We start from the raw sequence: 17,369 nt of genomic DNA on the forward strand, positions 1-17,369 counted from the left end.
AAAGATGAAGTAAGGGATAGTCCATGCAAAGTGCTGAGCACACAAGTATTTATCCCTGGAAAATGCGATCAGATCCCTCAAATCTCCTAGAAGGATGTGGGAAAGAATCAATAACTTATGCCCCAAAGTCATAATGATGCAGTGTAAGCCCTTTTGAATGGAAAATAAGTGTGTCTAATGCTTGTGGGAAGGTTTTTAGATGCTGTTTACTGGGGCTTCTGAGCAAGATCCTATCTGGACCATTTCAGCCTTGAGGGATTATAATAGGCTAAACTTGGGAAGAATAAAAATATTTGGTTCCTTGGAGATTTTTGTCTTTGAATTTATTTCCTTATCTTTATGCACATCTGCATATATCTGTAATTATAAAGCATGTTTTGAATTGTTGTTTATGCAAATTTGTTCTAACTCCTCTTTAAAAGCGATTAAGGCCAAAGCTTGTTTGTTGTGTTACTACCCCTCCCCCACCCCCCGCCTCTTTCTACACTTAGCACAGGGTGTAGATTTATACCAGCAGACTGCTGAGTACTAGATGCAGAAGTACTCAGTGCTGGCTATTAGAGGGTGAAAAGTCACCCATATTAAAGATCACTACTGATGCACACTAGTTGTGTAAGATACACTCTAATAAAGAGTGTACCTATGCATATCTGTATAGTGAGATAAACCAGCATTGCAGAAGGGACGTCTGTCTGGATGGAGGGATGTTAGTGAGTGACTTCTATGGTGAATCAGCATGGTAAAGTTTGGGGTTTTCTCCAATGTCTGCTTTCCTACAGACAGTGATTTCTCAGCCAGGATAACTGAATCTCCCAGTAACATCTCAGCTGTTGTTAGACTTTTGCCACAGTCTTAGCTAAGAGGAAGGTGAGAGGATGAAGTGCTTTTTAGGTTCATCCATGCAGAACTTCAACAATGTTGCTGGGTTCTCAATGACATGATTCAGGAAAGCTAGCTCCATGTCATAAATATTTGCCAGTTTGAAAAAATGCAAATGCCTTCCTACCAGGATCTAATCACTGAAATATACTATGAAGAAAGCATTTCTCATTATGTACCATTTTTAACATTATAGCATGGAAATACTATTTAAAAATATTTTAATTATTGTAGATAACCATGTAGTCCACATGTAAAATTTTCTCTAACTCATTCAAGTTTTCCTGAATATATTTATTTTCTTCCTTTCTTCCTTCTTCCCTTCCTTTCTTCCTTCCTTCCTTCTCTTTCTTTCTTTCTTTCTTTCTTTCTTTCTTTCTTTCTTTCTGTCTCTCCCTACCTTCTTTCTCTCTCTTTCTTTATATGGAAGGTTTTAAATGATCATTTTATGTTTAGTTATGCATATGTGTATATGTGCCTGCTGAGGCCATGAGAGGGCATTCAATCCTCTGAAGTTGGAGTTACTGTGTCCTGCGATCTGAACTCTGCTCCGCTTGCAAAAGCAACAAATACTATTAACCACATGTCCATCTCTCCAGCCCCTACTGGAAGACTTTTGAAAGTAGGGTCTTGTGTAATGCAGGCTGACCTCAAACCTGCTACACAGCCCAATGGGGTCATGGATTTGTCATCCTCCTGCCTCCACCTCCCAAGTACTGGTATTGAAGGCATGACATTAGAGTTACACTTACTTTAAATTTTACTTAAATGTATTTAGGTAGGCATATTTTGAGATGCATGCCTAGATCATGAACTCTCTTTTCTAAGCCCTGCTTCTCACCTCCCCCAGCCATACACTGTATTGATTGACTCAGCAGCTCCATGGATCATATCCCAAGACCCTGTTCAGCTGGTCCCAGCTGGTTCAGTCAGGGATGAAAATCTGAACCCGTCTGGACCAACGTCTTTCACCGAATCACCTTGTAATCCCATGATCATGTAAGGTGTCTGTGGAAATAGAGGAATTATGAACTGTAGCAGCTGTCTAGAGAGAAAGTGACTGCAGGGAAGGCTGGACAGACAAACTGCACTCCCAGCTTTGGCTGAGGGAGTAATCCTATATACGTACCATTGTCATGATTCAAAATTGTTTCAGTTTAACTTGGTTTACTTTTGTCTTCTAAAGTAACGTGTGTGTGTGTGTGTGTGTGTGTGTGTGTGTGTGTGTGTGTAAGTACTTTAAAACCTTGTTTCAGAAGGAATTTTAGAAGACTTGATTTTATTTAATCAAACTTCTTTTAAGAGGAACACACATTAACTAGTGAAAACTTAAAAATTTTAAATGTAAAACATGAATTTAAATAATATTTATTGAATAATAAATGTAGACCTCATGAGTTAATGAACATCAGTCTAATTCAATCCAAGCAAAATCCAAGTTTTGTGCTGTATTACTTTAGTACTCTCTGTCTCTTTGTCTCTCTGTCTCTGCCTCTCTCTGTCTTCACTCCTCTTACAGGAGGAAGGAAACACAGCACATAAAAACTACATTTCTAGAGTTAGTAACTGGGACTGGAAAATTTTAAACTGATTCCATTTAAAGTACAAAGAAACTACCTAGATCAAATAAACATGAGAGTAAGTTAAAGACTGTATCTGTAAGCACGTTGGTTATATTACTGCAATGCAAGTATCTACATAAGAAAATCAAACACACATCTTGTTGTTTTAGTTATCATAGGTCAGAACTATGGTTTCATATAGTCTATAAACACAAATTCATTAGTTCATTACTACATTTTTATGTAACACTTAGTATACTAGTAAAATATAAAGGAGAAATACCATTTATTTTAGGCTAAATAGGCTATTTGAACACCATAAATTTCATCTGAACAAAGATTGTATCCAGGCTGTTGAATAATAATTGATTATTAACTGTTTCACCAAAATCACTGAACTGATATATAGCATTGCATTTAAGCAGCAATCACATGAGCTACTAATTCTATCCATCACCATATGTTCTTAATCATTTATTTTAGATGCAAATCTAAGAAATGTTCCCACATGTCCTTCTTCCCTTTTCTTATTATTTATTGCATTAAAAGAATTGCAAGCCTTTTTGAGGCTTGATAATTCAGTATTTCCTGGGTATGTCATTTTTATCTTGGTAATTATCAGTGTGTTGTCTTCAATCTTTTTGAAGTCTTGTCAAATTAAATCAATGACAAAGGAAAAGTATGACTAATTTTAGCATCCCCTTCCTGTTGTCATGCTCCAGCACTCTCTACTAAGGGATTAAGAGCTTGTAAGTTTGTTTCTCCATAGTCAGGCTATTGGAGAACTTAAGGCAAAAGATATAAATGCTCAAGCATATATTTAAGTGATTTTAGCCTATTCTACCAATGTAAAAATATATTCATCAAAGAAACTTTACTTTCAAATGAAAACATTGACTTTGAATTAAGCTGTGACCTTAGGAGTGAGAGGAACAGATTGTAGAGACAATATAAGACTTTCATGTCTTCTGTGACTGAAGCAGATTGCTCTATAGTGATCTAATATGGTAATGAGAAGGATCAGAAAACAGAGCCAAATGAATACAAGCGAAGTTACATTTCCATTTACCTCTACTCTATATAGATATTGCAAACAATCACAGTTTACATTGTGTTCTTCAATTAACCCATGATCTGGTAATCCAATTGGAAGCGTGTCTTGTGTGACCATACATAATAAAGGCATAATATTTAGAAATTCTATGGATACTCCCTAAGCAAACAAATATTGTTTATAATAAAGAACTAACCAGGATTATTTAGAGACTACAAAATAAATTGCAGAATAACTATATTGAAGCATAGAAAAGAGTGCAGTCGAACATTGTAAAAGTAAAGATTTCCAAACATAAATATATACATATATAAAAAGTATACACAATCACAAGGATGCACATGTGTGCTTGTTTACAGATTTGTAAATATTTGTCTACTCAGGGGGTATTTGTGGAGGCATACACAGGAAACCATTAGCAATGTTTACCTTTGAGCATGGCATTGTGAATAAAGCAAAAAATGGCAAATACACAAACCAGCAAGAAAGAGATGTACAATTGATTTGACGTCACTCTGAAGTGCTTTTGTTTTGTAATATTAGTGTACGCTATCTCTAAAATGAAAGGAAATCAAAACAACTAGCCAGCAACATAGAGGAAAGACATTCCAGCATTCTAAATTCTCACTGTCACTCAAACTTAGCGTAAACATGACTCTGGTGTCTTAAGGAAGTGGGAAATGATTTCAGCGTTCACACTGAGTACATGAAGAACAAACAGGACAGGGCAATTATCCTTGGCCAAACACAGAATCTGTGGGTTGTTTGTTTCAAATAAACAAACTTTGCTGTTGTTAAATTCCCGCCATGTGCTGTGTAACTTCCCAGTGAGAGAAAGGGAAGCCTGGGGAAGGAAGGGGGCCATGGTGCTAAGGAGGCTTGCAATTTAACAAAGAGCTCAGGCTGGTGTGTATGTCTCTTAAAATCAGCCTATTCCTATATATCACATGTTCCCCTTTTCTAAAGAAAAGATATGAATTATATTGAAAAAGTAGAATAATGAATATAGTTCAAGATCTCTGCTATTTTATCCATGTATGTTAGGCTCACCAGTATGATAAGAGAATGTGCATATTGCACACTTTGAGCTGGGCACAGGGCCGACTTCCTGCACGGATTAATTAGCTTTATATTTTCACAGTTTTCAAAGAGGGTGTAACTGTAACTTGAGCTGCAAGATAGGCTCAACAAGGTTATATAACTTGTTCATCAATGAGAGGTTTCTCCTGGGTGTCTAAATGTAATCTAACTTTACCATAAGGTGTTGAAAACATGTGACAGAAAAGTAAAGTTTGTTTATCCTGACATTGAAAATGTGATGCAAATAAAATAAATATCAGTCCATGATTTTAATACATTTGTTTTAGAGACATCTTTTTATTATCTTTATTTATGTGTGTATGTCTGAGGGTATACATGTGTTGAGGTCAGAGAACAACATGTTAGAGGCATTTCTTTCCCTTTAGCATGTGGGTCCCAGGGATTGAACTTGGGCTGTCAGACTTGACAGCAAGCACTTCTCCCACTGAGCCGCCTTGCCAGCCCACCGCATAACTCTGGTGCTCTTAACCCAGTGACTAAAGATTGGCTAACTTGTTGCCATCACATCACTCATATATAGCGTCTGATTCTCTCCTGTACTGACAAAAAATGTGAAATAGACTCATCAGAGTGTTGACATTCCTTCCAGATATTTTTAAAATTTTCACCTCATTTTATTTTATGTGTGTCCACATTTTGCCTGCATCGATGGCTGTACACTGTGTATGTGCCCTTTCAAGTTTTTAATCAAATTTGACTCACAGGATTGGACTAATACTAGCCTATCTTACTAATCAGTGGTTTTTAAGATAGATTCAGATTTTTAAAAATGGTTTGAGCACACAGCATTTTATAAATGGAAAGTACAGGTTGGTAAAATGACGTCTGACCATAAAATAAGTTATTAAAAGTAACCTACTGAAAATTCAGAAATTATTGGATTTTCCCCTTGTGGTTACACCACAGACCACGAAGGATATGTGGTGCACCATCTGAAATACATTACATTTCACTTCCACTTGCAACTGTTTTCCAAAACCATGAGCCACACAGAAGCATAATTAGTCTACTAAATATGAATCAGCCACAATCAGATTTCCTTGCTGACCAGAAACATAGGCAAGGAATAAACTAATTCCATGAACTTTGGTTAAATCTTACACAGCATCTGATTTAGTACCCCCAGAGTAGGGACTCTACCTGAAGTTCATGTGAAAGTCATTTCTCTATTTGAATATGTGTCACTGAATCACTATGCATCTAGAAAAGTCTCCTCAGCTCCCACAGTTTGGTAGTAAATGTTCTTAACTTGAATGACGTTTTCATTTCCTAATATTTGATCTGTTTGCTCTGGTTCTGCCAAATGCAGACCCCTGGTCCAGGCTTTCTGTCCTGCAGCATCTCTCCTGGGATCGAAGACAGAAGCATCCTCCCAAACCTGTCCAAGAGACTACCTTCTGATTCCCCACATGCTAGTACAGGAACTGTGAATGTAGCCTTGTGTTCCTAGGATGAATAGTGCATTATAGACTATAATGCAGCCATGGTTGCCTTCAGACTCATGTAACCTAGGTCTGTGTGGTACTCAGGTCATACTTCACATTGCCACTGGGTTTGTGTTGAAGTGAAATTTCCAGCCATTTATATTATATCTCATCAGTGATATTGTCTTTTTAGTATGTGGTCTCTAACAACAGCTCTCATATCAGTTCTTTCTGTAGTCTAACACAGACAGCTTCCTGTTGTCAGTATCCTGTTATCTCTGTACATCTTCAGATCTGATAAGCAGCTTCCTGTGTTTTCATCTGTGTCATTAATCAGAAACTCAGAATATGTCAGGGACAGGGACAAAGACCTTCAGCACATCACTGCAGACTCAGTTCAGGCAGACAGATAACCACTTTGCAGCCATGTATCAAAAACTTCACCTTAGATCAAACCCCAAAGTAACCTTGCAATCAGAGACCTACCTAACAAATTTACTCAGCTTTCCGGAGACATTGCTGTCTTCCGTTTACTGCTTTGACTTACTTTTAAAGCAGTTGACAGAGATGTTAGAGAAAAGACATATTTTCCATGATTGTAGGTGCTGAAAGATCTATAAAGCACTAATTCTAGGAGCATACCTTGGAGGGAGGTAATAATTTGATGGAGATGTGTAGAGAAAGGGTCAAGGCCAGAGGTCTACTCCAAGAATCTCCCTCTGTCACTCTCTACACCACTGCCACATCTACTGCTGCTAATACTGGAAACTCCTTTGCCTCTTCACTGCTCTTAACTTCAGTACAGGAGGCCATTCTCCATCAGCTACTCATGCCAGATATGGGGAAGACAGGGACTGCCATCTCCTGCTTTCCTGACAACCAAGCTACACCCTAAATTCTGCATTAACAAACAGAAATACCCAAAGTTGTTTACTGTGTTTCTACTGACACTTGTCTATTTGGTACGAAAGTTCCACCATCCTCTGATACAGTTAACAGTAGTAATTGGCAGCCCCCACCACTCTTTCCTACCTCCAATTAACCACAAGAGCATCTTTCTAAAATCTGAATCTACACATCGTTCCCTTTCTTTAACACATTCTACAATGAGCCGGAGAAAACAATTCAAAGCTCTTATTCTACAGGACCCATATTCCAAATCTCTTCTTCTACCATGCTTTGTTTTCTAGACTTGCCTCATCGTTCCAAACTGGGCTCTCTGGTGTCACAAAGTTTCTAGATACATTCTTACATTTACACCCTAGGAGAGTTGTGGTGGCTTTATTGGAATTCTTTCTGCTTCAGTATAGAGAACATCAGGCAGTCAAGCAGCTTCGCCCGAGGTCACCGGAGGGGAGCAGTGGTGTGGGAGTGAGTGAGCAACCAACCTGAATAAGCATCCAGCTAAACTGGCACAGGTACAGGTAATGTGCCACAGCAGCCACAGCAGAACAGCTCTCCTCGCTGAGCTGGGGACTTGTGTATGCAGAAGCCAGGAACACAATCTGGAAGAAAGAGGTAGTTCTATTTTTAAGTCATGCTAAGATTAATGAAGATTGTCCAGAAAATATGCCACTTTCTCATCTGAATCTATAATTGAGTGATTCAAAGGCAAGTTTGGCCTGTTGCCAGACTCACATAGGAGCCAAGCTCAAGGGGCAGTGTGTGAACTTCTATACTTCTAAGAACCAATAAAAGATAAAACATTATGTTCTATGTTGCTCTAAGGATCTCAAGAGCAAATTCTCAAAGTAAATCACATTCTTGCCACTGCTAGACCAGAACCAAAGCTGTGAGAGCCACTTATTACAGCATGGTAGGGACAAAGAAGCAGCATGGAAATGCCATTCCCAGATAATGAGACAGGGAGAGCACGAACCTTTGACCTTTCTCTCATCTGCACCTCTTGCCAGGCAGCAACATGCAGAACAAATGGGCTTCATGCATGTTCAAAATTTCAAGTCTCAAAATTATCTAAATGGTAGGGTTTTAGTATCACCTTCAAGCCTGTGTTCAAAGTTGCCCTTACATCAAAGATGACTGTTTCCACACTACATAACTATATCTCTATTATCTCTTTCCCCACACATTTGAATTTTAATTCTTTTTATAAAAAGAATCCTCATCCCTTTCTAGCATATTGTGAAAACATCATCATCATCATCTTGCTGACTAGAACACAGTATGCATGAGGACAAAGATGTTTGCACTTTGATTCATTGATGAATTTCAAACACCAGATAGCTGGCACCTGGTAGAACTCAATAAACGCTTGCTGAATAAACGATCAAGTAAAGCAGAAGATCATTTTGTATTCTTCTCATATAAGACTATCATATCAAATCTTGTAATGGAAAATACTGTTAGAAAAAGAAAGATTGAAGCAACAATATAAAACTGTAACATCTGAACAAATAAACGCTGTGCTTAATTTCCTCATCAGTAAGAGTAAAGTTGGCAGGAAGTAAAGTACAGCCCTTTTTAGCCTACGATTTCAGAATTATTGGGAAAAATGAAGATTCCTAACTCAATTTTCTGTTTATTTAGTCCTGGGCTTGGCACCTTCACTATACACTATTAAACCCAGCAGATGCCAGCTTATAAAGTAGAAACTGCAAACTCACTGTGCATTGATTTTTAATAATCTGGCAGAAAGAAGTGCCCACCAAACAAGCAACAACCTCACTTGGCCAGAACACAGCTCACAGTAGTTTTTGAATCATTATGGATTGTCCCTAGAACACGTTTAGATTTCCTAGACTTCAGCTTCTGTGTAGCTTCTGAATTACAAAAGATATAATTTGTAAACTTAACCTTGTAAATTGCACAGGACCTTACTGAATACCTTCTAGGTCCTGAAACTGGGACTTGGCATCAAAAAAAAAAAAAAAAATCCTCAGAAGCAAAATCTGTATGAGCTCCACCCCCACCCCCGAGAATCACGGTGACAATTTGTTTTCGTTTTTAAGCACAGTGACATCTCTTTCCAGGGAGTCTTTATAAATGTACCTACAGCAGTATTAAGCTGCTCGATCTTGGACTCTAAGGTGTAGAGCTGTGTAGAAATTTGACAGTTTCTTCACTCAACCTGAACACTTTGTTATGAAGAACAACCATGCAAATTATAACTGAGAACGTATACTTAGTTTTAAGATTATGTACAACTGTAAATGGTATGCTAATTAAAATTTGTTTTCCTAATATTTTTCTTAGAAGCAATTAAATCACTGCAGGTTATTGTTAAAAACTGCCCTTGCTTCCAGAAGATAGTTTTAACACCTCTAATTCCATTCATAGGGTATGCTATCTTCAAATATTTTAGATTTGACTCTGTCTTCCTAAGTTATAAGTACACCAGTACAATGTTGTGAACCATAAAAGCTGTTTAAATCCATCCTCTGATGAATACTGAGAATTATTTCTCACTATATGGAAGAAAATTAGTCTGCAATACAAAAATACAAAAAAAAAAAAAAAAAAAGCTGCCTCAACCTTTAACCAAGATGGGTGCAAAATACTTCAAAAGCTTACATGTCATATGAACAGGTATACCCTCAGGTAATTTATTTAAATACTGAAATGAAACAAAGTAAAATAAAACATAATCTTCATGCATGAGTACCTCACAGAACCTTAAGACTATGTTACCTAAGAACAGATGGGCTCTTAGCACTGTTCCTTCCACAACACACTAAGAGATACCAGGATAAAGATTATTTCCATAGCTGCCCTTTGAGGCCAATCCAGTTAAATACTGTAAAGCAAAGAAGTGATTCTTCAAAGGTTCTTAGTTCCTTATGTGCTGACCCTTGCTGTACCTGAATACCTGCTCCCCTTAGAGCACTGTGCTGGCCAAGAAGAGTGCCCACATGCCAAAGGTGACTGTGTACCAGCGTCACACCATGTTTCATCTCATGTGTGTACACATAAAACTTATCTGTGAATGATGCCAAGTTATACTGCTTTTATCACAAATTAATCAAAAATAAAAGAGGGTCCTGTGGGATAATTGACACCTTTGCAGATCATTGAACATGTTTTAGAGTCAAAGTGGAATTCAGAATCTGGTGTTCATATTTTAAGACCAACATTTTAAGTATTCCTAAAATGGCACAATGTTATTTTCACAGCTGAACCAGATACAAGCCTCATCTCAAACTGCTGAAATTCTACTGATTCTCATTTGTATTAATTCATGGCTTACCACAGGTTCCTAATGGTAGCTGAAAAAAATGCCAAACGTCATAATGGCCATTGCTATTCTCATCTCTCTATTGTTATAACATATGTACATCATAACAGAAGATAAAAGAAAATATAATCATCTAGAAGAGTATATTGTTATGGAATATTACTTTAATTTTGTAAAGGTGTGTTGCATTTGTTTAACTATGTAAAGGTGTGTTGCATTTGTTTATGTTGCATTTGTTTAATTATGTAAATGTGTGTTGCATTTGTTTAACTATGTAAAGGTGTGTTACATTTGTTTTACCTTGCCTGCCTGAGGCACCTGATTGGCACCCAATAAAAAGCTGAATGGCCAGCCAATAGCTAGGCAAAAGAGGGATGGATGGGGCTGAAGGGCAGAGAGAATAAGCAAGAAGAGGAGTCTAGGCAAGAGAGAGAAGAGAGAACAAGGGAGAAAGAGAGAGAGACGCACAGGGCCAGGCAGCCTTCAGCCAGTCAGACACAGAGTAAGCAGGGAAAAGGACATACAGAAGGAAGGAAAGATAAAATCCTCAAGGCAAGACATAGATGCAGAGAAACTGGTTAATATAAGTTAAAAAAAAAAAAAAGATAGCAGAAACAAGCCTAACTAAGGCCAAGCATTCATAACTAATAATAAGTCTCTGTGTCATGATTTGGGAAATGGCCTGGCGGTCTGAGAAAGCCTCCTCTACTGTCTACTACATCATTGATTTAAAATGAAATAAGAGTTTCTTCTGGTGGATGGCAGCTCTACTGTGCCAATGAGGGAATAGAAATACATGTGTTCCTACTTGCTGCTAAATAAAATCTAATAATAAATATCGAGTTTCCTACTTATCTCAATTCTTATTACTCCTTGAGATATGTTCTCTTCCTCACCCTCTTTACTGTGGAGATTTACTTTTCTTGGAATTCATTCAACTGCTCTACTCCCCGCCTGTCCCAAACCTACTTAGTTTTGATGGGCCAGTTAATTCCACCTGCCTAATCATGGTGGTTTCTAGATTCTCTGATTTTAAAAGGGAGATACTAAACTGCCAAGTGCAGTTCTTTCTTGTAGTAGGCTGTCTATAATGGAAAGCAGCTACATGCATAACGTAATAAAAATGTTGTAAGCGCTTATAGCAAAACAGGGCACATCTGAGGGGACTGGGGAGGATGCATGGCTGTGAGTAGGACTCAAGGTCATGTCCAGAGACATCCTAAGTCCTGTCTGCTTCCTGCACATCTCCTTTAAACTCGCAACACTTTACCCTGTGTGCACTTACTGTTACTTGTTTTTTCTTATTTTACCTAGAATTCTTTCTCACCTTTTCCTAGACACAGCTTTTCAGCTTTGTCATTGACTCTCAGCTATTTACGTCAACCAAACAAGCCCTGTGGATGCCCAACACACACAAGGGGTCAAGGGCTCAGCCAGTTGGCTAGAAACTCCAGTCCTCCATGTTTCTTCAATATGAGGATCAGATGGCCCACAAATTTCAATTCTTACGTGAAGAAAACAGTAATGTCTCAGAAAATTGTCTTTCTAGTGAGAAGAGGAAATCCTGGTCACAGACACACACACTTAGGAAAAGGCCGTGTGATGACATGCAGAGATGGTAAGCAGCCAAAACCAAGGAGAGAGGTCTCAGGTGTGAGCAAGCCTGCAGACACCAGAAACTCACCAAATACATTTCTCTCTTAAAACGACCAAGATTATTCCCTTCCATCCTTGCTGTAGTGGAATTTTGTTCTGGGAATAGTTATTGAATTTTGTCAAAGACTGCCATTATTTCCTATTTTAGTTTGCTAATATAGTAAGTTACAATGATGTAAACCAACCTTGCACTGCTGGAGAGCTCTTTGTTGTGATGCATTAGGCTCTTGACTTACTAAGACTGCTCTAGGAGGTTCACACTGGTGTATGAGGGCTACTGGCTGACAGGACAGCCCTTCCCCGGCAGCATAAGGTTCCAATAGTAGTCTAATTAATAGTTGCTGGGTTTTTTTTTTTGTTTTTTTTTTCTGACCTCTGTCATTATTAGAGGACACTTTATGTTTACCAACCACACAAGTCTTACATTTCATTGTTACAACCCTTGTTTGGACACAGTTATCTTTAAACATACTTAGATAATGAAATTTCCTCTGCATTTACCCTCTGATTAGTCTTTCTGGTGCTGCTCATGTGTTTATACAAGTTCACATTCCGTCTGGCAGCATGCCTTCCACTGAAAGATTTCAGTATTCGCCACAGCGCGATACTGCTGGCAATAACTCCCGGTGTTTGAAAACATCTTTATTTAACTTTCATTTGAAAGCAGTATCTTTCAAATTATTATGTTGACCATAATACTAGTCATAATAGTGACCACAATAATGGTCAATAAACTTTTTCTCCTTCAGTTGTTAAACATGTAACTATGCTGTCCCCTTGTCTGCATTTTTCTTAAAGGAAATCAGCTTTCTTACTTTGAGCAGTTTTATCATGACAGTCCTTATATAGTTCCTTTATTTTTTGGCTTGTAGATTACTGGTTGATTTGTGGGTTTATAATTCCAGCAAGCTCTGAATTTCATTCACATTTTCTTTTACAGGAGTCTCTGAGACCTCAATTACACACATACCAAATCCTTTCATTTTCCCTGAAACTCACTGATATCTCTCAATCTCTTTGATTTTTAATCGTTCTGGTTCTGGCTTTAGAAAATTATACTACTGTGCTTTCAAGCTGGTTGATTTTTCTTTCATTATTTCTAATCTGTTCATTTTACTTGGTATATGTTTAAACTTAAATTTAGGTCACATCTTATAACTTTCATTTTAAATATTGTTAAAACATGAAATTCAGCTGTCATTATTTTAAATTCCTTCTTGTCTGTCAATTCTAACATCAGTTAACACTCAGTATCAATTAATTCATTGATGTGTCATGTTATGGGGTATGTTTTCCTGCTTCTTGGTAGTCTGATATCTTTTGGTTCTTTTCCTTGGACTCCTGTAAAATAATTCACTTGGACTCCTCTCAGTACCTGCTGTTACTATGTGTTGTGATGGCCCCACTGTGCTTAGCCTAAGGGTAATTATTCCCTATGACTGTGGCAAGACCCTTCTCGGTGCGCTTGTGAATCTGCATCTGCTGATGAGCTTTCTGCCTGACCACCTGGGCTTGCCCGAATCTCACCTAATCTCAAGTTTTGAATCTGCCAGCTTCTGCATTCATGCTTCCTTTTGCCAAAGCCTGAAAACTCTTTTTTTCTTTATTCATTTTACACACCAATCAAAGATCCCCCTCTTCCCTCCTCCTGACCCCACTCCTCCCCCTCTCAACCCACCCCTCACTCCCCACCACAAGAAGGCAAGGCCTCCCAAGAGACACATCCAGTAGAGGCAAGTCCAAGCCCCTCCCCCTGCCTCAAGGCTACAAGAAGTGTCCCATCATAGGTAGTGGGCTACAAAAGCCCACTCATGCTCCAGGGATAGATTCTCTTAAATTGAAGGTGTCCAGGGAAATTAAACCTACTTTATTTAGCATATATCAGAAATCACTTGCCTTCATTGACAGATGTCAAATGCTCATTATTATTTTTTATTTTGGAAAGTAAATCCAGTAGTTTGTATTTCACCTAGATTCAAAGCAGAAGTCTTATAGTTATTTATTAATTTGGATTTTGTTTTAAGTATTTTATATTCTAACTAAAATATTGAAAATTTCCATGGTGTTTTGATTTGGAAAAAAACAAATAATTATTTACATGCTCATTACTTGTGAATTGTGTGGCAACTCACATCTCCTAAACTACTTGGCTTCTATTAATCACAAAACAGTTTAAATTTTTTCAATGTTAGCTAATAAGTAAGTGGTTCCAAATATTAATTTCCATGATAAAACTAAATTTTTAAGTTAGAAAATCATATTTTTGACCTTTAAACTATCCTTTGTTACTTGTTATAAGTCACTTACGTCCACAACATTCTTTCCACAAGAAAGCTGCAAACAACTTTAATATGATGGTAAAAATGAAGGCTGTTCCCAGCTGCTACTTCAGTTGTCAAACTTGTCCCCACTGATGTCAGTTATGGGTGTGATGGCATTACCCGGACACTAATGCAGTCTGCGTTGCCCTTCGTTTAAAATTTTCCCAACATTTTCTCTGTACAGCCACAACTTCATGAAGAAACATTGAAAGCTATATAAAGATCTTTAACAAAATATTAAGTATAAGTCATCAACAGAATTTAGGGTCAATTGTTAACTTCTTAAGTAACAGGGTGAAGCTCCCCACCCTTAAGTAGTTCTTAGTCTTTCAGGCTTTCCTTTACCTAACAGCTCAGACAGTTGCCAGAGCATGTTCCTAAGAGCAAATTACCTGAGGAAGTGTCACACTTAATCTCTTTTCTCTTTCTTTTGTTACCTGGTGGGCACATAGCATGTTTATTATTCTTGCCAATGCTGGACAAGCATCTTCTTCAGCTGTATTTCTGATCTGTCCTAGAGAGAATTTTAGGTGGCAGCAATATTCTGTCAACACCAGATCTTAACTTTGGCTATTACTAACAACATTTTGCTAAACAGTGTAGCTGTTTGCACTGATTTCACATGGCTATTCATTGTTTTCCTACATAAACCAGATAACCTTAAGTATACTTGGCTATCCTACTGTGGTATTCATGTCAGAGATGCAGAATCTATTATTTTTACTTTTATGCCTCCTTTCCTCCCCACTTCACTTCCTTCCTTCCCTCTTTCCTAAAACAAATCTCATCTTACTGTATTTTAAACCGGGATTGCTTTATGATGTATAGAAGAACCAAGGAGCTATAAAGACCCATAAAATTTAAAAGGAATGGGGCTCTGAGTGTGGTAGGTGTGTCAGGGAGCTGTTGTATGCAATGCTGTAGTGTTTGGTAACTTCTAAACAACAGAAATCCATTGGACAGGTTTTGGTGGTGGTTAGTTGCTCATAGTTGCCATGGTGAAAACATAGCACAGGAACAAATCAACACAGCAGCAGTTTTCAGATGCACACTCTGCTCATTCCTGTCCCTGAATTCAGTCCCTGCACACATGAATAAAGAGAGGGCAATGGCCTCCTACTAGTGCTCACTGTGAGGACACTAGGCTTGTTTCTTGTCTTCTTACCACCCATGACAGTGGAAATGTACAGATGCACACAATAAATAAATCTGTAGCTGTAACTGAGTGCCAGAGGCACGTAGATATTGGAGTGTTGCTTACTTAGTATAGGGTCACATAAGCAAGTTTGTTTTAGTATATGACTTAAAGTAAGTCAGCCAACCAAATGGTGCCATCACTCATTAAAAGAAACATTTGCACATATCTTCACAGCTCCTCTTTTGTAGGGTGCTCATAACAGCATCCACTCACAAATTCAGGCACATTTAATGGTGATTTTATAAAACACAACCACTAATTTTACACACGCATACACACACACACACACACACACACACACACACACACACACTAAAAAAAAACACCACATAGGTCTCTTCAAATATGTTTATAGAGGTATTTTTCTGAGGTTTTATTTCTTCTTTTATATTTAAGAAATAATTTCCTCTCTGGAAAAATAGAAGGACCTTCAAAAAGACTTAAGACTAGGTTTCTCTATCTGGGATACAAGCAATGACATGCTAACTTATTTTTATCCACAGAAGTAATAATGCTGTAGTGGGTAGTCTTATGTGCTATATAAGCCATTACTTCCTCCTACCCTTTAATAACCTATGTAATTTAGAAGCCCTTGCTTTCACTTTAGGTAAAGGAAACCAAGACTTAGTAAAGTAAATAAACTTTCCAAGGTTACAGACCTAAAATATGATGAACCCAGAACTTGAGCCAAGTGTGTTGACTCCAAAGCCTGTGCTCCCAATCACTTCTAGTACTTAAAATGGCCATGTAAAATGATGCTAGCCTATACCCCAAACGTCACTAAGACCGCATACTTCCTGGTTTTACAAGAAGCTCTCAAGAAATAAGTTAAATCCTTTCATTTGAAGAAAGAACACATAGAGAGGCTGGGTGAAATAATGAACACGATGGTTTTAATATCACAAAGATTCAACTGAAGTTTAAATGTAGTCTTGAATTTTCAAAGTTCTATTTCTTTGTTATTTAGTGACTAACTTTAGAAGTTCAGTAGAAAACTATTTTCTATATCTGAAGACCACACAGTGAAACTCCTCAAATAGATATGGGACACGGAGGCTGAGCTTCAGTATTGAGATGGTTTAAATGACAATGTTCCCCATAGGCTCATATGTCTGAATACTTGCTCTGCAGTCAGTGGAACTGTTTGGGAAGGATTAGGAGGTGTGGCCTTTTTGGAGGAGGTGTGCCACTGGGAGTGGAATTTAATGCTTCAAAAGCACAGGCTTTTTATTTTTCTGGCTCATGCTTGGACCACAATATGAGCTGTCAGATGCTACTCCAATGCCAGGCTTGCCTGCCTGCTGCCATGTTCCTTATCAGAATGGCCATAGACTCTAGCCCTCTGGAACCCTGGGTGTCCAAATTAAATGCTTTCTTTTATAGGTTGCCTTAGTCATGGTGTTTGGTCACTGCAACAGGAAAATAACTAAGAAAAGTACTTTCCATATGAGACTGAGGCATTATTCAGAAAACTTACAGTATATATGATTTTGCTGTTGTTGAATCACTAATGAAATAAAACTGTATATATTTTTCCTTTAATTTTCTGATACTGATATATGTATGTATGTATATACCTCCAAATCTCTTAGATAAATAACTCAATCAAGAATTGTAGAAGTCACTTAAAATTATATGAAAATTTACTTGAAATATATAATGAGGAATTATCATTTTGGGGATTTATTGATTAAAAATGAAAACACTTTATTCAACTTTTCATAGAATTCTTGAACTTAAAAAATTAACTGAAAGGAAATATAATTGGGTAGAATTTCAGGGAAGCTGAGGAATTCTAATAAAACTGGATACAACTCTAATTATAGTATCCATTAACTCAAAGGCCAGAACTAACCTTAATGTACAGACACCAAAATTTATGCTTCCTCTGCCTAGCAATGTGAAGGTCAGTACATCACCTCTAAAAATACTGGTATTATATGTTTAAATAAACACAATGTATTTTTCCTGCACCTTAATTT

General features: G+C 37.6%; 1 protein-coding gene across 1 annotated transcript in view; it reads right to left on the reverse strand.

The window, feature by feature from the left end:
- Adgrv1 (adhesion G protein-coupled receptor V1) overlaps window positions 1-17,369 on the reverse strand; it is a 506,561-nt gene that overhangs the window by 169,942 nt on the left and 319,250 nt on the right. The window contains exon 85 of the mRNA XM_036207476.1: window positions 7,409-7,525. Within this exon, the coding sequence (XP_036063369.1) occupies window positions 7,409-7,525 (117 nt within the window). The remainder of the gene's footprint in view (window positions 1-7,408; window positions 7,526-17,369) is intronic.

Source organism: Onychomys torridus, chromosome 15, assembly GCF_903995425.1.
Source record: "Onychomys torridus chromosome 15, mOncTor1.1, whole genome shotgun sequence".
NCBI classification, from domain to species: domain Eukaryota; kingdom Metazoa; phylum Chordata; class Mammalia; order Rodentia; family Cricetidae; genus Onychomys; species Onychomys torridus.